This window comes from Anomaloglossus baeobatrachus, chromosome 1 (genome assembly GCF_048569485.1).
Source record: "Anomaloglossus baeobatrachus isolate aAnoBae1 chromosome 1, aAnoBae1.hap1, whole genome shotgun sequence".
Taxonomy (NCBI): domain Eukaryota; kingdom Metazoa; phylum Chordata; class Amphibia; order Anura; family Aromobatidae; genus Anomaloglossus; species Anomaloglossus baeobatrachus.
In genome coordinates this window covers 527,557,858-527,585,119 of record NC_134353.1, presented here as the reverse complement: position 1 = coordinate 527,585,119, position 27,262 = coordinate 527,557,858, and the positions used below count along the sequence as shown (strand labels likewise).

The following is a 27,262-nucleotide window of genomic DNA, read 5'->3' as shown; positions in this document are numbered from 1 at the left end:
GCAGATTAGCTTCAGCACAGCCTGTTGCCGCTTCGCCGAGGCAGTGCTGCAGTGCTTCCAGCTTGGGACTGGTGTGGAGGGTACAGTGGATGAGTATGCGCAGGAGGAGGAGGAGGAGGCTGAAGAGCATGACATTCCGGAGCTGTAGAGTGTGGGTGAAACACTGACTGAGGTAGGGCCTGCAAACCTTGGTGTGGGAAGGACGTGTTCCGTCCCTCGCTCAGACTGGGTCCCAGCTTCCACAATATTAACCCAGTGTGCCGTCAACGAGATGTAGCGGCCTTGCCCACAAGCACTTGTCCACGTGTCTGTGGTTAGGTGGACCTTGGGTGAAACAGCGTTGTTCAGGGCACGTGTGATGTTTTGTGACACGTGGTTATGCAACGCGGGGACGGCACACCGGGAGAAATAGTGGCGGCTGGGGACCGAGTAACGTGGGACAGCTGCCGCCATCAGGTCACGGAATGCTTCTGTCTCCACCAGCCTAAAAGGCAACATTTCCAGCGCAAGCAGTCGCGAAATGTTAGCATTTAGAACTGTGGCATGTGGGGTGTTGGCAGTGTATTTGCGCCTGCGTTCAAAGGTTTGCTGAATGGATAACTGAACGCTGCGCTGGGACAAGAACGTGCTTGATGATGGTGTTCTTTCTGCGTAGGCAACTGCAGGTGCAGGAGTGGAGGAGGCTTGTTCGCAGGCAGCATGGACAGGGGATTGGCTCGCATGCACAACCAGCGAAGACGTAGCAGTGACATCAGCAAGCACTGCTCCTCGACTGTTGTACTTCCCACAAAGTCGGGTGCTTGGCTGACATGTGCCTGATCATGCTGGTGGTGGTCAGGCTGCTAGTTTTGGTACCCCTGCTGATGCTGGCACGGCAGGTGTTGCAAATGGCCTTTTTTGAATCATCTGGATCCAACTTAAAAAACTGCCAGACTCGGGAAGACCTAACATTTGTACAGGCACCTTGTGTCGTCGTGTTGTTCCGGGGAACGGTTGCCTGACTTCTGCCTGGGGCCACCACCCTGCTTCTTACTGCCTGTTGTGATGCTACGCCTCCCTCCCCCTGTGCACTGCTGTCCTCGCTCTGCATATCCTCCTGCCAGGTTGGGTCAGTTACTGGATCATCCACCACGTAGTCTTCCTCTTCCGCACCCTGCTCCTCCTCCTGACAATTGTGTCTCATCATCGTCCACCACTTGTTGAGACACGTTGCCAACTTCGTGAGAACGTGGCTGCTCAAATATTTGGCCATCTGTACAGACGATCTCCTCATGACCCACTTCAATATGAGCTGGCGAGAGGCCAAAATGTGCGAATGGAAACGTGAACAGCTCTTCCGAGTGTCCAAGTGTGGGATCATTAATGTCCGAGGAGGACGTGTACTCAGCCTGGTGGTAGGAAGGAGGATCAGGTTCAGAAATGTGCGGTGCAGTATCACGGCTACTGACACTTGACCGTGTGGAAGACAGAGTGTTTGTGGTGGTGCCAATCTGACTGGAAGCATTATCTGCTATCCAACTAACAACCTGTTGACACTGGTCTTGGTTCAAGAGCGGTGTACTGCTGCGGTCCCCAAGAATTTGGGACAGGACGTGCGAGCGACTAGATGTGGCCCTTTGTTGTGGCGAAATTAGAGCTTGCCCACGACCTCGGCCTCTGCCTGCACCACCATCACGTCCACTTCCTTGTTCCTTGCCAATGCCCTTGCGCATTTTGCAATGCTGTGCTGACGTGTATATTCACTACTTGTGCGTTATATCAAAGTTTGTGGAAATTGCACACAAGTGCACCTGTACGCTGCCACCGACAGGCACACACGTGCGGTTTTAAAAACCAAGCACGGACGCAATAAGAACCTAACAGGTTTTTTTGGGGAGCGACAATTACAGACAAGTCAGACATTATCTGGACTGTGTACACCAGCCCCAGATATGATGAAGGCTGGTATACGGTCACCACTAGGAATGGCTATATATACCCTGCCTGCCTGCCTGCCTGTATACTGGTACAATAGTCCTGACAAGGACTCTTCTGGTCACTAGCCTGTATTCAGACCTGGCTATACCCTGCCTGTATATAGCAACAATAGTCCTGAGAAGGACTCTGCTACTATACTCCGACCTGGCTATACCCTGCCTGCATGTATACAACTAGAATAGTCCTGAGAAGGACTTTTGGTCACACTGTTTGCAGCCCTGCAACTGAAAAAGCTATAAAGGGCCGCAAAGCTTTCCCTGAATCAGCGACACTCTCCCTGCACTCACTGTCTGGATAGCTGTGAGCAGAGCACAGCGCGCCGGCCGGTATAAAGGCTCGGTCACGCTGTGCAGGCCGGCCAATCACTGCAATTCCACAACAGGGCTGTGGCATTGCAGTGGTCTGCCAGCCAATCCCTGCATGAGGGCTGGCTCTCAAAAGAGCGCCAACATGCAGGGATGAAGACCACGAGTACAGCACAAGTATCGCGAGATTACTCGGTCCCCGCCGAGCAGCCCGAGTACAGCGATACTCGTGCGAGTACCGAGTAGTTACAAGCATGCTCGCTCATCACTAATTATATACAAAGCAATACATCTTACATGCATATTGTCGAGGAAGGCAGCAAGATAACTGGAAACCTTTCATTTGATGGGCACTGTACACTGTGTGCAAAAATATTCGGCAAATGAGTATTTTTATCACATGATACTTTTTATATATGTTGTCCCACTCCAAGCTGTATAGGCCTGAGAGCCAACTACCAATTAAGTAAATCTGGTGATGTGCATCTCTGTAATGAGGAGGGGTGTGGTGTAATGACATCAACACCCTATATAAGGTGTGCTTAATTAATAGGCAACTTCCTTTCCTTTGGCAAAATGGGTCAGAAGAGAGATTTGTCGGGGTCTGAAAAGTCCAAAATTGTGAGATGTCTTGCAGAGGGATGCACCAGTCTGGAAATTGCCAAACTTTTGAAGTGTGATCACCGAACAATCAAGCGTTTCATGGCAAATAGCCAACAGGGTCGCAAGAAGCGTGTTGGGCAAAAAAGGTGCAAAATAACTGCCCATGAATTGAGGAAAATCAAGCGTGAAGCTACCAAGATGCCATTTGCCCCCAGTTTGGCCATATTTCAGAGCTGCAACGTTACTGGAGTATCAAAGAGCACAAGGTGTGCCATACTCAGGGACATGGCCAAGGTAAGGAAAGCTGAAAAACGACCACCTTTGAACAAGAAACATAAGATAAAACGTCAAGACTGGACCAAGAAATATCTTAAGACTGATTTTTCCAAGGTTTTATGGACTGATGAAATGAGAGTGACTCTTGATGGGCCAGATGGATGGGACAGAGGCTGGATCAGTAAAGGGCAGAGAGCTCCACTCCGACTCAGACGCCAGCAAGGTGAAGGTGGGTACTGGTATGGGCTGGTATCATCAAAGATGAACTTGTGGGACCTTTTCGGGTTGAGGATGGAGTGAAACAACTCCCAGACCTGCTGCCAGTTTCTGGAAGACAACTTCTTCAAGCAGTAGTACAGGAATAAGTCGGTATCGCTCAAGAAAAACATGATTTGTCATGCAGGGCAATGCTCCATCACATGCATCCAACTACTTCACAGCGTGGCTGGTCAGTGAAGGTCTAAAAGATGAAAAAATAATAACATGACCCCCTTGTTCACCTGATCTGAACCCCATAGAGAACCTGTGGTCCCTCATAAAATGTGAGATCTACGGGGAGGGAAAACAGTACACCTCTCGGAAGTGTCTGGGAGGCTGTGGTGGCTGCTGCACGCAATGTTGATTGTAAACAGATCAAGGAACTGACAGAATCTATGGATGGTAGGCTGTTGAGTGTCATCTTAAAGAAAGGTGCTATATTGGTCACTAATTCTTTGGGGTTTTGTTTTTGCATGTCAGAAATGTTTATTTCTAAATTTGTGCAGTTTTATATTGGTTTACCTGGTGAAAATAAACAAGTGAGATGGGAATATATTTGGTTTTTATTAAGTTGCCTAATAATTCTGCACAGTAATAGTTCCCTGAACAAACAGATATCCTCCTAAGAGAGAGACAATCTAAAAAAAACCACTCCAACTTCCAAAAATATTAAGCTTTGATATTTATGAGTCTTTTCGGTTGATTGAGAACATAGTTGTTGATCAATAAGAAAAAAAAAAATCCTCTAAAATACAACTTGCCTAATAATTCTGCACACTGTATGTATGGTATGGCTGACACCATGGTTTTCCAGGACACTCGACAGGTCCACTTTTATACGCGATTATTAGAGTAGCTACTCGTTTTCCATATTTCTTACAGAATTGCATCAATTCTACAAAAGGTGGTGCAAAATGGAGACAAAACAAGCCCCCGGCTGAATGCATGTTCTACACGGTAAAGCATTTACTAGAACTGATCACGTGAGGTCTTCGTATGAAGCAGGGATACTGTAAATCCAGGTGGAAAGGCATTATACTATTATTTCATTACACCCCTAGAACAAAGCCTGCCACTGTATGTGGAAACTAACCACAATGATATTAACGATTTCTGCTATGTCAGAGGACAATGGCCGCCAGCCCCTTTTGTATGCTAGCGGCATACAAGTAAAGCCAGGCAACAGTGGTCTCTGAATAAGAAAGCGCACTGACAATGAAGCTTCTGAAGGCAAAATATATGAACCCTTCATGGCAATGGTAAACACATACACTGCTGGAATAGAAGTCAAGCCAGAACTTGGAAAGGAAAACACAAGAAAAGTGCGACTAGATTGAAGACGCAATATGATGGGGACGGACATTCATTAAAAAAGAGATTTATTTTTTTTTACCTCAAAGTGACAGCTGCCCTATCCCCCCTAAACCAAGGCCTAATAATGAATCTGTCACAAGGTTATTTCTGCCCCATCTGAGAGCAGCATACTGCAGAGAAAGAGACCCAGATTCCAGCGATGTGTCACTTACTGGGCTGCTTACAGTGATTTTGATAAAAACAATGTTTTATCCTCACATTATCGCTAGAGGACTAGTAAACCTGCTGCCATGTAGTCCTCTATATGCATGAGCTCAGTATAACTCCACCTCTACCATTGATTGGCAGCTTTTTATATAAACTGTGAATCAGTGGTGTGGGTTGGCTTATACAGAACTCCGCATTTAGAGAACTGGTAGATTTACAGCAGGTAAAACTGTGATGTTATCAAAATTGACACATGCAGCCTAGTAAGTGATATACTGCTATAATCAGGGTCTCTGTCTCTACATTATGCTGCTGTCAGATGGGTTAACAAAAACCTGGCGACAGATTCCCTTTAAATATCATCTCTTACCACCTGTGTAGACTCATTCAACAATATAGCCCCAACACAAGAGAATCTCTTCAGTTTCTATATTATGTTTTCAGTATAAGAGGAGAAAAAGGGGTTAAACTCGCGCAATCTGCCAAATAAGATGTAGAGATGTTGATACTTTATTCACTCTTTTATTCTATAGGTCTACGCGTTTCAAGGTACAGAGCCCTCTTCCTCAGGACCAGAAAATCAACATGACAACATCTTATTTGGCGGATTGCGCGGGTTTAACTCTCCTTTTCTCCTCTTATACTGAAGACTTCTGCACGTGGGGCCGCGGCAGCCGCCATTATCTTATGCTACCTATGGTGGTTGTGACCCTTCACAACTATTTTGGGTGAGTATTACTACATTACTAACCTGTTATTTATCGGATAAAACCCTATTAGCGCTTCTTTTTTCTAGCACTATTACTTCTATATTATGTTTATGTTTAGAATAGAATGAGGCCAAGAAATTCACCAATTTGGTTAAGCTGTACCAGGGCTGTGGAGTCTGTAAGCCAAACCTGCGACTCAGACTCCTCAAATTTCCCTTGCAGCAACTCAGACTCCACGACTGACTCCCACATATATTACTTATATTTAAGTGAAAAATGTATTGTAGTACAATGTGAACATCAGACATTTAATCATTTTTATGATACAATAATCAAGATATTTAGACAGAACATAAAATATATTTATTGGAATACAACTTTAGAACACAAAAAAACTGTAATAAATTGTAAATATATATATATATATATATATATATATATATATATATATATATATATATATATATATATATATATATATATATATATATATATATATATATATATATGTATATATATATATATATATATATATATATATATATATATATATATATATATATATATATATATATATATTTTACACACACACACACACACACACACACTATGTAATAAACTATGCAAGTGGCAAAAAACAGTTTTCAACTAAAACATACTAAATAACCTTTGTGCAGTCTATGAATTTGTTATAAGAAATAGAATTGCCTCCATCAGATCCTCCTTCGCAGATGACCTCAAATCTGACCTAATTTTAAGGCTAGAGAACAACCTCTCTACACTAACTTGGGTTGGAGGCAAAGCCGTAACTACATGGGCAACATCTCTAACAATTTCCGGGTATAAAAGAATTGCCTCATGCACAGTCAGTTTTGATGAACGGTTGAATTTTTCTAATTTCTTTGAGAGCAAGTGAAAAATGTTCCGGAAATCTGGTCAATCTGCAGCTATAGGAGACAGAGTGAAATTTTTCCTTGCAGCAACGCTTTGCCTGCTCCATGTCATCCAAATACTTGTCAAAGTTAAACTCCTCATCTGCTGAGGATGAAGATATGGCAGTAGTAGCACTGTCAGGACCCAAGCTCTCTTGCGCCTGGCAGTCCTGTAGGCCACTCATCCTAACTGCTACCTTAGTCAGAGCTTCTTTTCTTTTAGTAAGCTGTTGATCATCAAGCAGTATACGATGACTTGGTTCCACAAACAGCTGCCTGAAGAATTTTATTTTCCAATAGCTGTGTCTCTCTCCGTTGCATTGAAGCAGAAATGCCATCTGCGATTAATCCTCCTCTTTGGGACATGCAAAATAACAAGTTCTTCCTCTCCCTTATGAAAATGCCAGGAGTTAAATCCTCAGCTTGTAATTTTTTAGTCACGATAAATGGGTGATTAAGCAATTCCTTCACTGCAGCCACCTGTGTCCATTGACCTTCATTTAAGGTTACCTGAGGGTTTGCCATATCTATAAGAAGCGGTTTTAGTTCAAGCAATCGCTTAATCATTAAATAAGTGCTGCCTCACTGAGTGGCTTGATCAACAATTGCCCCTTTCCCAGCACGTCTCTTCAAGATGGAATCAATTTTAGGGGTTCTGGTGGCAATAACCAATTTTCTCACTTTTCCAATCAGATTTCCAGCATGTCCCTCTTGCAAACTCTTGGTTGTTGCCAGCTGCAGCATGTGCACAACACAGCGCATGTGATGAATATAAAAGTGTTTTGAAGCAGCTTCAACAGGATCATCTAATCCTAAAGTATCATTTTGCTGTTCTGTTGTAATATCTGTTTGTCCCTCAGTTACATGAACAGCACTGTGGCTCCATCTCTAACATACTGAATCCTACATTTTCTTCTACTCTCATTCAGAAGTTTAATTGTACTTATGTTTGAAGCATTGTCCATTAAAATAGCAAGAACCTGTTCTTTTTTGAGTTCATAATCTTTCAGAAATTTTTCTACTTTAGAAACTGGAGGCATTTTTCTAATCTGCTTTTGATATTGAAAACATTATCTATGAGCTCAAAAACCTTTCAGGTGATGCGGTTTTTTAAAAAGCTGATCTGCTTTTCAGCTGAAAAACGTATCCTCAAAAAACGCAGCAAAAACTCTGTGTGTGAATATTGCCTTAGATCAGGAATAGAACAGCCATTTATAGGACATTTCATAACTTTCCCAAATTCCTATGAAAAAAATATTTGGGACATTCTGCATTGCACTACTGTCCCCAATTTATTATATATTTTAGGAGTCGCAGTCGGTCCATTTTATACCGACTCCATCAAAATGAGCTCCGACTCAGACTCCACAGCCCTGGAAGTAGTGAACTGTATTCTAATATGACGTCTACACAATCACCAGTAAGAAGAGTATTCCCAAATGTTGTTGGAATTTGTAGAAGAAAATATAATGTATCTGGCTCGCTAGGATCAGAGACGAAGAATGAGGTGTTTGAACAAGCTACATTGCTGCTTTTAGTGAATAGACAAGCCCATTTCCCCAGGCAAGTCTGGCCATAATCCATTCAGTATGTGGGCCTATTCCATTACTAATACTTTCATCTATTCTTAGTTGCAAACCATTTACTATGTGTAAGGGTTAGTTTACACAAGGATAACAGTTTCATCGATGAACGATGCAATAACTGACAGCTAGCAAATGATATCAAGGAAGTGTTTATAGCATGAAATGGTTGAATAACGATTGTTATATTGTAAAGTTGTGATCTGCGCTCACAGACAGATAATCTGAGATGTAGGTGTGTTCTGAGCCCACAATATTATTTATAGAAATATATAAATTCTTAAAGCATGGTACTAACATATCTGCTGATAATGTACAAAAAAAAAAACAAAAAAAAAAAAAAAAAAAAACACAACACACCATCAAATTAGCAAAACATTTTCACTAATTATGATTATTTATTCCAATGTTCCATCCAACTGCTACTATTTATTGCCTTGGAACGAACCCAGCCTTATTTATGTAGGACTTACATTTCAAACGCTTCCATTTTGTTGGGCAAATCAATGAACGAGTGAACAATTTACATTACACAATTTGTTAAATTACTAAAATTTTTTAGAATGTTTGTATGCATGATCAGAATGTGTTTTTGGGCACATCATTCAGTCGCTCAAACCTTTCATACTACACAAATATCGTGAATGATGTCATTACCATTAGAAGCAAACAGCTCTGCCACACATTAATACATATATTAATATAGAAGCTTCCCACAAGCCAGATTAGATACCCACACTTTGCACTGACAAGGGGCAAATCACCCCGAAACACCGTGTCTGCAAACTGGGATTCTGATCTGGCAATAAATCCTAAGGGCGGCTTTGCACGTTGCAAAATCGCACGTGCGATGTCGGTGGGGTCAAATCTAAAGTGACGCACATCCGGCGTCACTTTCGACATCGTAGCGTGTAAATCCTAGATGATATGATGAACAAGCGCAAAAGTGTCGTTATCGTATCATCGGTGTATTCTCCGACATTTCCATAATGCCGGTGCCGCGACAGGTATGATGTTGTTCCTCGTTCCTGCGGCAGCACACATCGCTGTGTGAGAAGCCGCAGGAGCGAGGAACATCTCCTTACCTGCCGCCGGCTGCTATGAAAAGGAAGGAGGTGGGCGGGATGTTTACATCTTGCGCCCCTCCGCCGCTATTGGCCGCCTGCCGTGTGACGTCGCTATGACGCCGCACGATCCGCCCCCTTAGGAAGGAGGAGGGTCGCCGGCCAGAGCAATGGTTGCAGGGCAGGTGAGTGCATGTGAAGCTGGCGTAGCGATAATTTTCGCTACGCCAGCTATCACAAGATATCGCACCTGTGACGGGGGCGGGGACTATCGCGTGCGACATCGCAGCATCGGTTTGCAATGTCGCAACGTGCAAAGCCCGCCTTAGTCTTATGAAAAGGCTTGTTTAAAAAGCCACATTTGACTTTTAGGATTGCTACTTCCAATAGGTGGCGCTAGAGTTTGTTTCCTTCCTCACTGGAGGGACAATTTGAATAATTCCCAGAGGAGCATTGCAGCTGTAAGTCATAAGGAGAATAGTCTTCCCCGTGGTCTTCAAAATTGAAGGCATACAGAACCAGCATGGCTATAACAGCATCTGCTCCATCCGCTTTGCGTTTAGTTGGACCAGCATTTATTTGTCAACAGGACAATGACCCCAAACACACCTCCAGGCTGTGTAAGGGCTATATGACTAAGAAGGAGAGTGATTGGGTGCTACGCCAGATGACCTGGTCTCCACAGTCACCAGACCTGAACCCAATCGAGAAGGTTTGGGGTGAGCTGGACCACAGAGTGAAGGCAAAAGGGCCAACAAGTGCTAAGCATCTCTGGGAACTTCAAGACTGTTGGAAGACCATTTCCGGTGACTACCTCTTGAAGCTCATCAAGAGAATGCCAAGAGTGTGCAAAGTAGTAATGAAAGCAAAAGGTGGCTACTTTGAAGAACCTAGAATATAAGACATATTTTCAGTTGTTTCACACTTTTTTAAGTATTTCATTCCACATGTGTTAATTCATAGTTTTGATGCTTTCAATGTGAATCTACAATTTTCAGAGTCATTAAAATAAAGAAAAGTCATTGAATGAGAAGGTGTGTCATAACACACACACATATTATATATAATATACACACACACATACATATATAATGAATGTATGTATGTATGTATGTATGTATGTATGTATGTATTATATTTGGGTTTTTTGTTTTTTTGTTTTTTTTTTTAAATCACCGGTCTGGCGCAGTACATGGCTAGGCTGGGTGGGAGGGCATTGAAGAGGTAGTGAATTTAACACAATAATAAGTTAGTGTTAAAGTCACTACCTCCTCAATGCCCTGCCACCCAACCTATCCATGTACTGCACCAGACCGGTGATTTGTAGCAGCGGTCACACAGGTGCACTGCATGTCATCACGGCAGAACAAGTAAACAAAGTCTGGGAGCACTGGAGCGGGTGCTGCTTTTAGCAGGTAAGTACTGGTTATTTTAAGCCATTCCTTCCCTTAAAATCTCAGAAAAAGCTTTTGACAAAATACTATAGTAAAGGCACATTTCATCCTCCGCTCTTTGCCGGAGAAACCATTTGAAGAGCTGAAGTAGAGCGTTCATTAGTGATTTGGGCTAGTCTGTTAGACGGTCACATGTAGAAATGAGAATAGGTCTTTAGAGAGGTGTCTAGATGATGAACATTACAGTAATTCTGGAAAAATGAAATGAATAAGAGAAGCCAGTGGCTTGTTCAATGCACAATGAACTTCAGTAACCGTTCTTAGTGAATAGAAAATGTTCTGAGTCATGTGTAATTAGAATATGACAAGGTCTCTGTAGGGCCACGTAAGCTGGAAAATTTCCCAGCACTTGTCACATCGCGGAAACACATACACACCGAGTAGAAGAAAACGACAAAGCACCAATAGTAGAGTTCTGGAAGGTGGGCAAGCAACGATTTTATTCCAAAGAGAAAGAGGAGCTCATGGGACTTGGCTAACCGAAATCTAAAAGCTATATCTGCCTCATGAGCAAGGCAAGTCTGTGTGAAAGTAGCTTATTCTCCCCACCTAACAACAATTTCTAAGCCTGACTGGCAATCACTTCCCTAAGGACAAAAAAAGGCAATCACAATGGGAATATTAACCAAGCAACAGTTTTGTGCTCCGGTGATTTATATACGCACATCAACGAATAGGGAGACAAAAAACAACAGCAAAGAAATACTTCTCAAACATTTATATAAAACACAGCACAAAGCTTAAAGGGGTGGTCTGACATACAAAGTAAATTTTCATCCGAAAGCCTTCTATTTAGCGCCATCATCTAAACTAATCTAATATATGAAGCTGTGTGTGTGTGTATGTGTGTATGTATGTATGTCCGCTAAAGGAATCCGCACCGTCGCATTTAAAATCACGAAATTTTGCACAGACGCCTCATGTGACTCAGGGAACGTCTTAGACTATGTTTTGACAGGAAAATTTAACCCCGTGCTTTACAGTTACTCTCCAGCTAGATGCTATTTAATAGCAACTGTCAGTGGTTGCTATAATAACAAAATAAACTGTTAGTATAAGAAGCTTATGTGTGAGGTAATAAGATGTCGGTGGAGAGACGGATAGAGACAGACAGCCGGGGGGGGGGGGGGGAACGAGACAGACAGATAGAAAAACAGAGAGAGTTAGAGACACACAGAGAGAGAGGAGTGTGAGACACACAGAGAGAGAGGAGTGTGAGACACACAGAGAGAGAGGAGTGTGAGACACACAGAGAGAGAGAGAGTGTGAGACACACAGAGAGAGAGTGTGAGACACACAGAGAGAGAGAGTGTGAGACACACAGAGAGAGAGAGTGTGAGACACACAGAGAGAGAGAGTGTGAGACACACAGAGAGAGAGTGTGAGACACACAGAGAGAGAGTGTGAGACACACAGAGAGAGAGTGTGAGACACACAGAGAGAGAGTGTGAGACACACAGAGAGAGAGTGTGAGACACACAGAGAGAGAGTGTGAGACACAGAGAGAGAGTGTGAGACACAGAGAGAGTGAGACAGAGGCACAGACACAAAGAGACAGACAGAAACTCGGAGACAGTTACTATCCCAGGCAACGCCCGGGTACTTCAGCTAGTTTCTAATATACACTTTCGTTAAAAATTCCCTCTGTTTCCCTAACTACACTAATTTTCATTTGTCATGACGCTTCGTTTGATAATTCCAGTGCATGCCATCAGGGGGCAGAGGCTGCAGCCTTTGCCCCCTCCCTGAAATGAAGAATCATCAGTGATGCTGGTTTCAGGGGCTGAGGTGCTCAAAGCTAGCCCAATCACTGGATTCAACCAGCCTCAATGCCCACTCGCAATTTCCCTTGCTGCAGTGACAAAGATGCCTCTGTCAGCACAGTTTGTTTTTTTTTGTTTTGTTTTTTTTTTTTTTACAAAAGGAGCACATTAAAGGGAACTTGTCAGGTACAATATGCACCCAAAACCACAAGCAGTTCTGAGTGTATAATGCTAATCCCTGCCTAACCGTCCCTGTACACACTAGCATAGATAAAGGGATCTTTAGAAAAAGGATTTTTTACTGTATGCTAATGAGCGAGGGGGACTAGTCCCCTGGGCATTGCTTCCCTTGCTAGTCAGCTCCATTAGCATGTTAGTATGCCCCTGTGGGCGTAATAAATGTGCAGTGTCAGAGGATGATCTCATTCACCTCTCCGCTGCCATCGCCGCCTGACACTAGATTTTGACTCAGTGCACATGACCCCAGAGATTCGGTCACGCGCACTATGAAGCCAGGATCATGCGCACTGAGCCGAAATCCAGCGTCTGACGCGATGGCAGCGGAGAGGTGAGTGAGATCATCCTCTGACGCTGCACATTCATTAGCATGATAGCATGCCCACAGGGGCGTACTAACATGCTAATGGAGCCGATTGGCAAGGGGAACTAATGCCCGGGGGACTAGTCCCCGCGCTCATTAGCATAAGATAAATGATCTTTAGAAACACTGTTTCTAAAGAGCTCTTTATCTATGCTAGTGTATACAGGGACGATTAGCAATATGCACCAGAACTGCTCGTGGCTCTGGGTGCATACTGGACCTGACAGGTTCCCTTTAAGGGCATGCTCACACGGATATGCTCGGGTTTCTCAGACTAGATTTGCAGATTCAAAATCCATAGTGCATTACAGTAGTATTAAACTGGATGAGATTTTACCAAAACCTATTCTCGCACTGGGTAGAAAATATACAGCAAAAGATTACATGTAGTATGGATTTACATTTTGTCAAATTTAGGAAACCCTCATGAAAATCCCAAGCAAATATTTACCGTAAATGGATGAAGACCAATATAATTAAAAAAATAAATTAATGGGCAGACAAAACCTGTGTAACATAACATGCTGGAGAAACTGATGTGAGACGTCTTGTGTTGGAGCCAAGGGTTTCTCCAGGTAACTTAGGTTATGACCATAGACCTTGAGCTCCAGCTATACACACGCACAGGTCCTTAGGTTATGACCATAGACCTTGAGCTCCAGCTATACACACACACACACACACACACACACACACACACACACACACACACACACACACACACACACAGGTCCTTAGGGGTGCTTCACACACAGCGAGCTCGCTGCCGAGATCGCTGCTGAGTCACGCTTTTTGTGACGCAGCAGTGACCTCATTAGCGATCTCGCTGTGTGTGACACTGAGCAGCGATCTGGCCCCTGCTGCGAGATCGCTGCTCGTTACACACAGCCCTGGTTCGTTTTCTTCAAAGCCGCTCTCCTGCTGTGACACACAGATCGCTGTGTGTGACAGCAAGAGAGCGACAAATGAAGCGAGCAGGGAGCAGGAGCCGGCGTCTGACAGCTGAGGTAAGCTGTATCCAAGATAAACATCGGGTAACCAAGGTGGTTACCCGATATTTACCTTAGTTACCAGCCTCTGCAGCTCTCACGCTGCCTGTGCTGCCGGCTCCGGCTCTCTGCACATGTAGCTGCTGTACACATCGGGTTAATTAACCCGATGTGTACAGCAGCTAGGAGAGCAAGGAGCCAGCGCTAAGCAGTGTGCGCGGCTCCCTGCTCTCTGCACATGTAGCTGCATTACACATCGGGTTAATTAACCCGATGTGTACTGTAGCTAGGAGAGCAAGGAGCCAGCGCTCAGTGTGCGCGGCTCCCTGCTCACACTGGTAACTAATGTAAACATCGGGTAACCATACCCGATGTTTACCTTAGTTACCAGTCTCCGCAGCTTCCAGACGGCGGCTCCGTGCAAGCGCAGCGTCGCTTGCACGTCGCTGCTGGCTGGGGGCTGTTCACTGGTCGCTGGTGAGATCTGCCTGTTTGACAGCTCACCAGCGACCATGTAGCGATGCAGCAGCGATCCTGACCAGGTCAGATCGCTGGTCGGATCGCTGCTGCATCGCTAAGTGTGAAGGTACCCTTAGGTTATGACCATAGACCTTGAGCTCCAGCTATACACACGCACAGGTCCTTAGGTTATGACCATAGACCTTGAGCTCCAGCTATACACACACAGGTCCTTAGGTTATGACCATAGACCTTGAGCTCCAGCTATACACACACAGGTCCTTAGGTTATGATCATAGACCTTGAGCTCCAGCTATACACACACAGGTCCTTAGGTTATGACCATAGACCTTGAGCTCCAGCTATACACACACAGGTCCTTTAGAACTAAAGAGTCATTTCATCGCTTATTGTTCTGTGTTAAGGGCTGAGCTTTGCCCTAATGGAAATCAGCGTTAGGAGCCATCCTTATTGAATCACATTAAAGAGCAATAAAGAACAAACAAAGCAGCGAGTGCACATAATGCAGAAATGAAATACATAATAGAATCCTTGACATGATAATCCCACAGGGTTTTCCCTTTGTTCTTTTTAAACTATACACTGCTGCCTAAACAATTACTAGCACTCAAGTTTCATACTGCCCTGCAGCTACGATATAAAGGTGATGTACAGAAATCTTTAAAAAAGGGGGTTATCCACTACTTTTACATTGATGGCCTATCCTGAAGGGTACTTTACACGCTGCGACATCACTAGCGATGGCACCCGCCCCCGTCGCTCGTGCGACATTTGGTGACTGCTGCTGTAGCGAACATTATCGCTACAGCAGCGTCACACGCACATACCTGGTCCGAGACGTCGCTGTGACCGCCGAACAATCCCTCCTTCAAGGGGGAGGTGTGTTCGGTGTCATAGCGACGTCACTGCGGCGACACTAAGCTGCCGCCCAATAGAAGCGGAGGGGCGGAGATGAGCGGGACGTAACATCCCACCCACCTCCTTCCTTCCTCATTGCCGGTGGACGCAGGTAAGAAGACGTTCCTCGCTCCTGCGGTGTCACACATAGCGATATGTGATGCCGCAGGAACGACGAACAACATCGTACCTGTGGCAGCAGCCATATTAAGGAAAAGAACGACGTGTCAACGATCACAGTTTTGGAACGATTTTGCGATTGTTGATAGTCGCTCATTAGTGTCACACGCTGCAATGTCGCTACCGGCGCCGGATGTGCGTCACTAACGACGTGACCCCGACGATATATTGGCAGAGATGTCGCCGCGTGTAAAGTACCCCTTAGACTAGGTTATCAATATCTGATCGACTGAGGTCAACAACCGGCACCTCCACTGATCAGCTGTTCTCGGTCCCGGCGGCAGCAGAAAATGATCAGTTCTGGAGCTGCCCAGTTTTCTGATAGTGGTTGTGTACTGCACATCCGACATCTATTGATTTGAATGGGAGGCGGATGTACAGTACCTGGTTGCGTCTGCCATTAGCAGACGAAGCTGCTCCAAAACTGAGCATTTCCGGCCTCCTGCTGCCACCGAGAACAGCTGATTGGCGAGGGTGCCAGGTATCGGACCCCGGCAGATCAGACGTTGATGACCTGTGCTTGGTATGTTACAGTAGTGGCCAACCTCGTGTTCCCATTATATACACTTAGTACAAAATACTGACTGTGTAACTTTGAAAATAACAACAAAAAAAAAAAAGCAAACACCGTTGGGAAATAACCTACAGTATGCATACATTTCACTCAAGTGTATTACTAGAAGAAAAAAATAAAACAGTTGGGAAATAACCAGAAGAAAAAATGTAGCTTCTGAAATGTCATTTGGAGAAACGTCATCAGTGGCCTGGAGATTACTCAGCCTTTAGTCAGTGGTACTTCACATGGCAGGAGCACTTTATCACAGCGCTGTTCTAAGTAACTACATAAGAGCCAGATGCCAATAAAGATTACTGATCTAACAGGAGATAGCGGGCATGGCCATTACTGCTGAACAGCCATCTTCCTAATAATGACATGTTTACAACAAGTCTTAATCCAGCCGCTCCGAAGGCTCAACATTTCTTATGTTGTACATACATTAAAATGTAAATGTATAAATTAGCCAAACAAATACTTTGTGCAGGGCGAGATTTGTAAACTCAGGGCACTAAAATACGTAGTAACAGACAGATCAGATACAATTAAAAGGGAACCTGTCATCAGAAATTTGGCTTTCAACCTAAATGTTTCCCCCTCTGCAGCTCGTGGGCTGCATTCTAGTAAGGTTTCTATACTTTTTGTGCCCCCTTTTAAACCAAAATAAATACTTTATAAAGTTATACCTTTTGGTATGAAAATCTTGTAAATTCTCCATGGGGGCGGGCTGTCTGGTGTCCGTTGCTGTCCCTTACGCCGTCCCCCCATGCTCCAAATCATGCCTCATAACGCCGCCCACTGCGCCCGAGGTCCCGTGCACGCCAGGACACCTGGTGACGTGGTCGCATGCATGAGAGTATGGGCGGTGCTGTGATTGCATCGCAAGTGCCCGCCCATACTCTCGTGGCCACGCTCTCCCCTCTGTACATCATTCAGATCCTCTCCGCTTCTCCTGTGATGTCCTGCTCTGCTCCTCCCATCTATTTCCTGCAGCAGGGTACGATGGGAAGGAGGTGACGTCGGACCGGCGCAGAACGCTGGAGGAAGTGGGGAAAGGGCGTGCACGAGAGTATGGCCGATGCAATCACAGCGCCGCCCATACTCTCATGCCTGCGACCACGTCACCAGGTGTCCCGGCGTGCACGGGACCTCGGGTGCAGTGGGCGGCGTTCTGAGGGATGATTTGGAGCGTGGGGGGGGACGGTGCAAGATACAGCAACGGACGCCAGACAGCCCCGCCCCCATGGAGAATTTACAACATTTTCAAACCGAAAGGTACAGTTTTATAAACTATTTATTTTGGTTTAAAAGGGGGCACAAAAAGTATAGAAACCTTACTAGAATGCAGCACAGGAGCTGCAGAGGGGGAAACGTTTAGGTTGAAAGCCAAATTTCTGATGACAGGTTCCCTTTAAGGGAATGGTTGGTAGAGATCCAGATTTTGATTAAAAAATAAATGTCACAATCGTCTTCCTGTAAAGCGGGGTCCATGTTCATTGGACAATTTAACACCCATGACATGGTCACTTATGGTGTGAGAAACGCTGGGCTAAATTTTAACCCTTCGCAATGCATGCTCATTAACATAGTGTAACTTGAGAAAGCAAATTTAGGCCTCATTCCGATGTCCATGAATCAAGTCCATGTTCCATCAGTGTTTTTCGCAGATACAACATGCCATCATAGTCTATGGGACTGTTCATATGTCCATGTTCACTGCAAAATCATGGAGATACATCAATTTTTTTTTTTTTTTTTTTTTAAATCAGATTCATAGATCAATATTACCCATACAAATCTATGGATCTACGAAATTGAAGAGCATCACACAGATAGCATCCGTGACCAAAATGTAATGGTTAGAAGCTCTGCAGGTTGCCCTCTAGGCCACACAAATGAAAACTCACCGATGGTAAATACCGACACATTGTTGCAGATCTGAATTGTGCCAATCATGACCAAAAAAGGTCCAGGTTGTTACATATGAGAGAAAAAAAAAAAAAATAATAATAATATATATAATATATCTATATCATCTGAATGAACACTTTTCAAATAGCTTTGTTACAGACACAAACCAATATAGGGACAGTAAGGGCTAGGACACACGGCGAGTAAACCCGAGAGAGTGGAACGCGATAGAGATTATATACAGTCAGGGCCAGAAATATTTGGACAGTGACACAAGTTTTGTTATTTTAGCTGTTTACAAAAACATGTTCAGAAATACAATTATATATAATATGGGCTGAAAGTGCACACTCCCAGCTGCAATATGAGAGTTTTCACATCCAAATCGGAGAAAGGGTTTATTAATCATAGCTCTGTAATGCATAGCCTCCTCTTTTTCAAGGGACCAAAAGTAATTGGACAAGGGACTCTAAGGGCTGCAATTAACTCTGAAGGCGTCTCCCTCGTTAACCTGTAATCAATGAAGTAGTTAAAAGGTCTGGGGTTGATTACAGGTGTGTGGTTTTGCATTTGGAAGCTGTTGCTGTGACCAGACAACATGCGGTCTAAGGAACTCTCAATTGAGGTGAAGCAGACCATCCTGAGGATGAAAAAAAAAAAAAAGAAAAAATCCATCAGAGAGATAGCAGACATGCTTGGAGTAGCAAAATCAACAGTCGGGTACATTCTGAGAAAAAAGGAATTGACTGGTGAGCTTAAGAACTCAAAAAGGCCTGGGCGTTCACGGATGACAACAGTGGTGGATGATCGCCGCATACTTTCTTTGGTGAAGAAGAACCCGTTCACAACATCAACTGAAGTCCAGAACACTCTCAGTGAAGTAGGTGTATCTGTCTCTAAGTCAACAGTAAAGAGAAGACTCCATGAAAGTAAATACAAAGGGTTCACATCTAGATGCAAACCATTCATCAATTCCAAAAATAGACAGGCCAGAGTTAAATTTGCTGAAAAACACCTCATGAAGCCAGCTCAGTTCTGGAAAAGTATTCTATGGACAGATGAGACAAAGATCAACCTGTACCAGAATGATGGGAAGAAAAAAGTTTGGAGAAGAAAGGGAACGGCACATGATCCAAGGCACACCACATCCTCTGTAAAACATGGTGGAGGCAACGTGATGGCATGGGCATGCATGGCTTTCAATGGCACTGGGTTACTTGTGTTTATTGATGACATAACAGCAGACAAGAGTAGCCGGATGAATTCTGAAGTGTACCGGGATATACTTTCAGCCCAGATTCAGCCAAATGCCGCAAAGTTGATCGGACGGCGCTTCATAGTACAGATGGACAATGACCCCAAGCATACAGCCAAAGCTACCCAGGAGTTCAGGAGTGCAAAAAAGTGGAACATTCTGCAATGGCCAAGTCAATCACCAGATCTTAACCCAATTGAGCATGCATTTCACTTGCTCAAATCCAGACTTAAGACGGAAAGACCCACAAACAAGTAAGACCTGAAGGCTGCGGCTGTAAAGGCCTGGCAAAGCATTAAGAAGGCGGAAACCCAGCGTTTGGTGATGTCCATGGGTTCCAGACGTAAGGCAGCGATTGCCTCCAAAGGATTCGCAACAAAATATTGAAAATAAAAATATTTTGTTTGGGTTTGGTTTATTTGTCCAATTACTTTTGACCTCCTAAAATGTGGAGTGTTTGTAAAGAAATGTGTACAATTCCTACAATTTCTATCAGATATTTTTGTTCAAACCTTCAAATTAAACGTTACAATCTGCACTTGAATTCTGTTGTAGAGGTTTCATTTCAAATCCAATGTGGTGGCATGCAGAGCCCAACTCGCGAAAATTGTGTCACTGTCCAAATATTTCTGGACCTAACTGTATATTTATATACAGTATAGCATGCCACTCTGACCCATGTTACTCTATGGGGTCGCTCCCATGAGTGATTTTTTTTCTCAGCCCTAATCGGACCGAGAAAACAATCGCAGTATGCTGCGGGTGGAATCCGATTTATTTTTACTCGCACCCATACAAGTCTAAGGGTGCGAAAGAACCATTGCACTGCACTCACATTACAAGAGTGCAGTGCAATAACCGCATGCGTTGACAGTGGAGGAGATGAGGAGATTAGTTCCTCCATCTCCTTCGCAGCTGTGATCTGATCGCAGGATCGCATCACAGTATAATGACACTTGGCTTACACTCGCAGCAGAGCAGGAGTCGGGGATTGTTAGCATAAAGCCTCCGATGCTCTCTCATCCAATGCTAAATGCCTGTGTGGCCTTAGCGCAAAAATAAAAAAAATTGCGTCATTTAGACGATCTTCACATTGCAATGGTCTTCTCATACTTCGCTGCAAACTTGGGTTTGAATCCCTAAATAATGAGCCTGTAAATGTGTTCTCAAAAGAGCCATTGACTTCAGTACGACAAGCGGAGCTAAAACCATCTGTATTTCCGGGATGCCGAGGGAAGACTACGACAGCGTAAGGAACGGAAAGATGTGGGAACAGCTAAACATAATTAGGCACTCAGCTACATAGCTACACAACAAACTGATCAGTTTTAGGCATCAGCAGTCCCCGGCCTTTAAAATAATAATAATAACTTTACACGGGGTTTTATTTTTAACACTAGAACTACTGAGGTAGTCATTTTGACTACTTTGCACCATGTATTTCTATATAGGTGTCACGAGTCCAGTAGTTCTAGTGTTAAGCAGTGAAGCCTTTTTTGGAAATTTGTAGCATGGCGATTCTTTCAGTAATTTTTCACCCATTCAAATGGGTAAAAGATAAAAATGCAGTTAAAAAGAAAAAAAAAAAAAAAAAAAAGTGTGGTGTTTATGCAGCATTTTATCTCCCAAAACCTTTAGTGTGAACATATCCTAAGGCCACATTTACAAGCAAGTATTTGGGTCAGTTTTTTACCTCAGTATTTGCAGGCCAAAACCAGGAGTGGGTAGAAAATGTAGAAGTGGTGCCATGTTTCTATTATACTTTTTCCTCTAAGGCTGTGTGCCCACGATCAGGGTTTGCAGTGTTTTGGATGTAGCATGCTTCAGCTGCGTCCAAATCGCTGCGTTGTACAGTACGAGCACAGTGGATGGGATTTCTAAAAATGCCGTGCCCACTGGGCTTGTATTTTCCGCAGGAAACACTGACCTGAGGTACAGCTTTCCAGACCACAGCATGTCAATTGTTTGCTGAGGATTCGCATGTGTTCTCCATAGGGAAAACACAAGCAGGAGACCACAGCACACTGAACCCTGATCATAGGTGCGAGCAGCAGCATTCTCCTGCGGAGGAGACTCGTGGTCCCGCTGGTCAGGACCTGCTGCATCCAGGATGCAGCAGGTCCTGATCGTGGCCACATACCCTAATTCTTCCAGTCCTGGTTTCGGCTTACACATACTGAGGTAAAAAAAAAAAAACCTCAAATACCAAAACATGTGCACGTGGCCTTACATACTGCAGATATTTTCAATGAGGCCACATGCGCATGTGGAGTATTTAGTGAGCGTTTTTCCGTCAGTATCTGTAAGGCTAGGTTCACATTTCAGTTTTTTTGCATCAGTCACATGCGTTGCTTGACGACAAGAATAAGAATTCATTGTCGCATTCCAGTGTAAAACATGAGAGAGAGAAAGATCAGCTGATCGCTCACAGAAGGCGGCCACCGGGCGATCAGCTGATCGTTTGGCCGCTGCTCAAAAAAAGTTACACTCTGCGTTCCTGCCGCCCGACGGTCAGTCGTTCCACGACTGATCAGTCGGGCGGAGGATGCAACGCAAGGGCATCAGTCCCAATCAGCCGCTTAAATAAGTCTATGGGAAACAACGGAATCCGCCAAACGGATTGCGTTGTTTATCAGAGCGGCGGATTGTGACTGATGCAAAACAACGGAAATGTGAACCTATCCTTCGCCAAAACCAGGAGTGGGTAAGAAATACAGAAGTGGTGCACATTCTTCTGTTATACTTTACTTCTAATTGTTCCACTCCCGGTTTTAGCTTACAAATAAAATACTGAGGTAAAAAAAGTCAGCAAATACTGAGTGTGGCATAAACAGGGGACTACCTTCTAGACCAAAATTCCCTAAAATCATTTGGGAACAAGCTCCACCAACCTCTAGTACTACCAGACACTACCGTATGGCTGGAGTTGGGGTTTTTTTATATTCAGTGATTAGCATATCTGTCAATTAGACTTGGCACTGCAATATGAGCGACTTCATTATATTCAACCATACACATATCTCCCATAAATCAATAGAAGTGAACGTTGCCAGCACAGAGATTAGAGCTGAGTAGCCGAAACATATACAGACCACCGAAGGACTAATGCATTTCCTGAAGAGTCACACAAATGAGGGCTTAGTGATAGCCATTTACACAGAGACTCAAATCAAAGGGTGAAATATGCAATGTATACATTAAAATCAAGACAGGAGGTCTGTCTTTTTAACTGTTTAAAGTAAACACTGGACTGCTTCGAAGTTCCATATGTGAGCTGTAAAGGTCTTCATCAGGCTCATTCAGCGAGCACAGCCAAGCCAATGATCTAACAGCAATATCATTCAGCAGATATGGAATATGAGAACTCTGGTGAGAAGCCAGGGAGAACAGATTTTATATTTATACAGCGAACAACAAATATTACTAAACAGACTCCCCCATATCACATGGAAAACACATTGCATTTCCAGAGAGATCCATTTTATCAACATAAATGGATCAACACATGAAGGCCAAAGCTGGAAAACCAATCTTGCCAGGATTTATAGAGTCCAACAATGTAAATATAGCAAGTCGTGTAAAACAAGTTTTGGAAAAGTAGCCAAGTGCACATATCAAAACCTTAAAAGCTGATGAACAGTTCTTACCTCGCTTCGGTTTTGGAAAGCTTTCGTGTAAGTGAAAAACAACCTTCTCCACGAAGTGCTGAATGTTACTGTGCTCCGGTCCTCTGACAAATACCATCCAATCGTGGGTGAATCCCTCAAGTGTTGGTTTCTTCCTAACCTGGGCTCGATGACCCAGTTCTAGCTTCACTTGTACGGCACACTGCAGAGAACAGAGACATAGCAAATCAGTGGGCTGACGTTTAGAAATCAAAGTTATACACTGAAAAAAAGATGAAGACCACCCTCGATTAAGACTACATTTCCCTTTTATCTATTCTATCTGATGTATGCATATTGGACTGCTGAATCATAGCTTTTACAGACCCCCTAATGTTGCTCAGTTGTAAATGTTTTTCAGGTTTTTTTTAACATTTGATACCATGTGAAATTACCAATTACCCAGAGATGCTCTTTAAAACTCACAAACCACAAAAAAAAGGCTTAAAAACAAAATTCTGTAAATACTACTGTAGACTTAACATTTAATAAAAGAAATTGATCCATAAAAACAATAAATGAAAATAATTGTGTAAACTCAGCCTAAAAGGCAATTTTGTTACAATTCAAGAAGTTTCCTCAAATTATTTTAGGCATATGTGTGAAGATGAAATGGTCTCATGCCATATGACCAAGCGCAGGCTGTGCCACCAAACTGTCATTCATAATATCATTACTGAGATATCCTTTTTTTTTTTTTAAAGGGATGGTTCACTACTCAACATTAGTGGCCACATTGATGTAAAACTCATAGGGAAGGCTCTTCTCAATTACCTTGTGTAGTACATTCTACCTTTGAACAACTTTATTACGGTCCTGTCATCCCCATCACGTGACCCCCGGGGCTCCATGACCTCCGATATCGCTCCTGCTTTGGGCGCTCTGCAGAGTGCGCAAGATGCTGAGCTGTAATGAGCAGTGAAACTCCGCAAACGGTCCACTCACTCATGGAATATAAGGACCGCTTCAATGATGTCAAGTCAACTGAAAGTTGACGTGGCATCACTGGATCGCAGACGTCGCAGAGCCCAGGGGGAGGGGGGGGGGGGTATTCATAATGGTTAGTGATGTGCAGGCTCTACCATGCTTGGGTGCTCAGTACTCTTAACGGTCAGTGATGAGTGAGCACTACCTCGGTACTCGTAACGCTTAGTGATGAGCGGGCACTACCATACTTGGATGCTCGGTACTCAACAGTTAGTGACGAGCAAGCACTATCATGATCGGGTGCTTGGTACTCGTAACGAGCATTTGATGCTCGGATGGGCACGACCCATGTGCCGAGTATAGCAGAAGTCAGTGAGGAACTCGATCATTTTTCAGGGAAATCTTATGATAAAATGCTCCAGTCCCCCACTGACTTCCATTGTACTCGGTACATGAGTCGCGCCCATCCGAGCATCAACTGCTCGTTACGAGTATCGAGCATTCGAACATGATAGCGCTCACTCATCACTAACCGTTGAGTACTGAACATCCAAGTATGTTAGTGCCCGCTCATCACTAACCGTTCCGAGTACCGAGGTAGTGCTCGCTCATCACTAATGTAGATCTCAAACAAATACCATGGAAAACACAAAGCAAATTAGACAGAGAAAACTGAAGCATACACGTAATGCCAAAAATAGGAATCAATTGAATGGATGTGACTCAAAGATACTAGGTAACCATATAATGGTTTCTCCATTTCCATAGTTGCTACCACTGACCTTGTTGTGAAGGCCATAGGATATGACACTGAACAATAGGAGTCCTGATTACAAAACGTGAAGGATATCAGACGTTACACTGGAGCCATGTGATCAGCTGGTAGGCCTTCAGCCTCAGGACACATAAGATAGGCTTAACCACCTTACATTCCACTGACTTTCAGACAGAAAATTGGGGGATTTCAATCTGTACGGTCATCCAAATATCTATTTTTGCATCTGTACATGAAAACTCAAAAAAATTCCCAAGACATATTTACAGTTTACCGTGTTAATAATTGTATGTGTAAAAAAAAAAACAACAAACAGATGCAATACGTATGATCTAAGGCTAAAGGCCCAGTCAAACAACGACTTACCAGCGATCCCGAAAACGATGCGACCTGATAGGGATCGCTGGTAAGTCGCTGGGAGGTCGCTGGTGAGATGTCACACAGTCAGACCTTAGGGTGGTGTCACACACAGCAACGACGACGTCGCTGCTACGTCACCATTTTCTGTCCAGTCGCTGTCGCTGTGTATGACATCCAGCAACGACCTGGCCCATGCTGTGAGGTCGCCGGTCGTTGCTGAATGTCCTGCTTCATTTTTTGGTCGTCGTTCTCCCACTGTGACGCACACATCGCTGTTTGTGACAGCAAGAGAGCGACAAAATGAAGCGAGCAGAGAGCAGGAGCTGGCGTCTGGTAGCCTGCGGTAAGCTGTAACCACAGTAAACATCGGGTAACCAAGGGAAGACCTTTCCCTGGTTACCCGATATTTACCTTCGTTACTAGCGTCCGCCGCTCTAGCTGCCAGTGCCGGCTCCCTGCTCTCTGCACATGTAGCTGCAGTACACATCGGGTAATTAGCCCGATGTGTACTGTAGCTAGGAGTGCAGGGAGCCAGCGCTAAGCAGTATGCGCGGCTCCCTGCTGTCTGCACATGAAGCACAGCGACGCGTGTCGTTATGATCGCTGCTGCTTCTGCTGTGTTTGACAGCTAAGCAGCGATCATAACAGCGACTTACAAGGTCGCTGTTGCGTCACAGAAAACTATGACGTAACAGCGACGTCGTTGTCGCTGTCGCTATGTGTGAACCCAGCTTTACCAACGATGCAGGAACGACCTGTATAACGATCTCAGCAGTCACTGTGACCCTGTCACACAGTGTCAAACACAGCGATGTGTCCTGCCCAGCAGGACATTGCCTTTGAAGAAAATGGCCTGGACCATTCTGCAACGACTAGAGATCTCACAGCAGGGGCCTGATCTCTGGTAGATGTCACACATAATGAGATCGCTAACTGAATCGCTACTACAGAAACCGTGACTCAGCAGATCTCGCTACCGATCTCGTTATGTGTGACGGTACCTATAGTTCCCACATTGAGCTTTTGGCAAGTTTTCGATGTTGCAGAGTTTCTGCAGTATTTTTTGCACTTACTTGCAACTATTGGTTACTTGCGTTTTTTACTCCTGCATTTTTTTTTTGTCTCTTGTTAGTAGGTCAAGCTTTAAATAAAGCTACTTTGTTTTTGATACGGTTATTTGGCTTTGCCAAAACTTTATTGATATACTAAGGCCCCTTTCACACGTCAGTGATTCTGGGACGTTTGTGCTTTTTTTTTTTAAACGTACCAGAATCCCTGACATACGCAGACCCATTATAATGAATGGGTCTGCTCACACGTCAGTGATTTTTCACTGCACGTGTCTCCGTGCGGCGTACCTGCGTGTGCGTGATTGCTGCACGGAGACATGTCCATTTTTTTCTGGCATCACTGATGTTCCACGGACCACACAGTGGTGTGGTCCATGAAACACGTGCCAGAAAATAAACGTGCTTTTAAAATAAAAATCATTTTTACTCACCCGGCGTCCAGTGATGTCCTCTGCAGCACGTTCTCCCTGCTGCTTCTGAGCCGGCTCATTACTGTCGTGCATATTCATTATGCGCGACACAGCCGACCCGGAAGCAGCTGCTGCGGGGGTCAGCGCCGGCCGGATGCTGCACCGCGGGAGCGATCAGCACTATGGACAGCGGGAGCGGGCGCAGGTGAGTTGTTTTCTAAGTGCAATCACGGGCCACGGAGAACAGAGCCCGGATTGCACTTAGACAACCCACGTGTGCCGTGAATCACGGCATACGCAGGGACATGTGCGTGTTTTACACGCCAGTGAAAAACGTTACTGTTTTTCACTGACGTGTGAAACGGGCCTTATGAGAAGATTACATGGGTTTTTGATGAGTTTCCGCATGGAAAACGCATGTGCATTTTTAGGCTGTGTTCACACACTGCGTTTTTTCCCTGCGTTTTTGGTCCGTTTTTGCTGTAGAAATTTCTTAAGAAATTCTTGTAACCTTTCTGCAGACATTCCCCAGCAAAACCTATGGCAAAAAAAATTAGCTGTGCGCACACTGCGTTTTTTTCTTAAGAAAATTCTTTCAGTAGATTTTCTTAAGAAAAAGAATGAGCATGTCACTTTTCTGCAGCTAACTGCGTTATTTGCCATAGATAATTGGCACAATAACGCAGGGAGCAACCAGCGGTAAAAACGCACCAAAAACGCACCGAAAACGCACCAAAAAC

The 27,262-nt window shown here is 44.2% G+C and overlaps 1 protein-coding gene across 3 annotated transcripts in view; it reads right to left on the bottom strand.

Moving 5' to 3' along the window:
• The window catches only part of MLLT3 (MLLT3 super elongation complex subunit), a 485,346-nt gene that overhangs the window by 388,601 nt on the left and 69,483 nt on the right, over positions 1-27,262 (bottom strand). For all 3 annotated transcript variants that reach the window (XM_075316277.1, XM_075316263.1, XM_075316270.1), the window contains exon 2: positions 22,963-23,143. In XM_075316277.1, coding sequence (XP_075172392.1) covers positions 22,963-23,059 — 97 coding nt within the window. In that variant the 5' untranslated portion in view covers positions 23,060-23,143. The remainder of the gene's footprint in view (positions 1-22,962; positions 23,144-27,262) is intronic.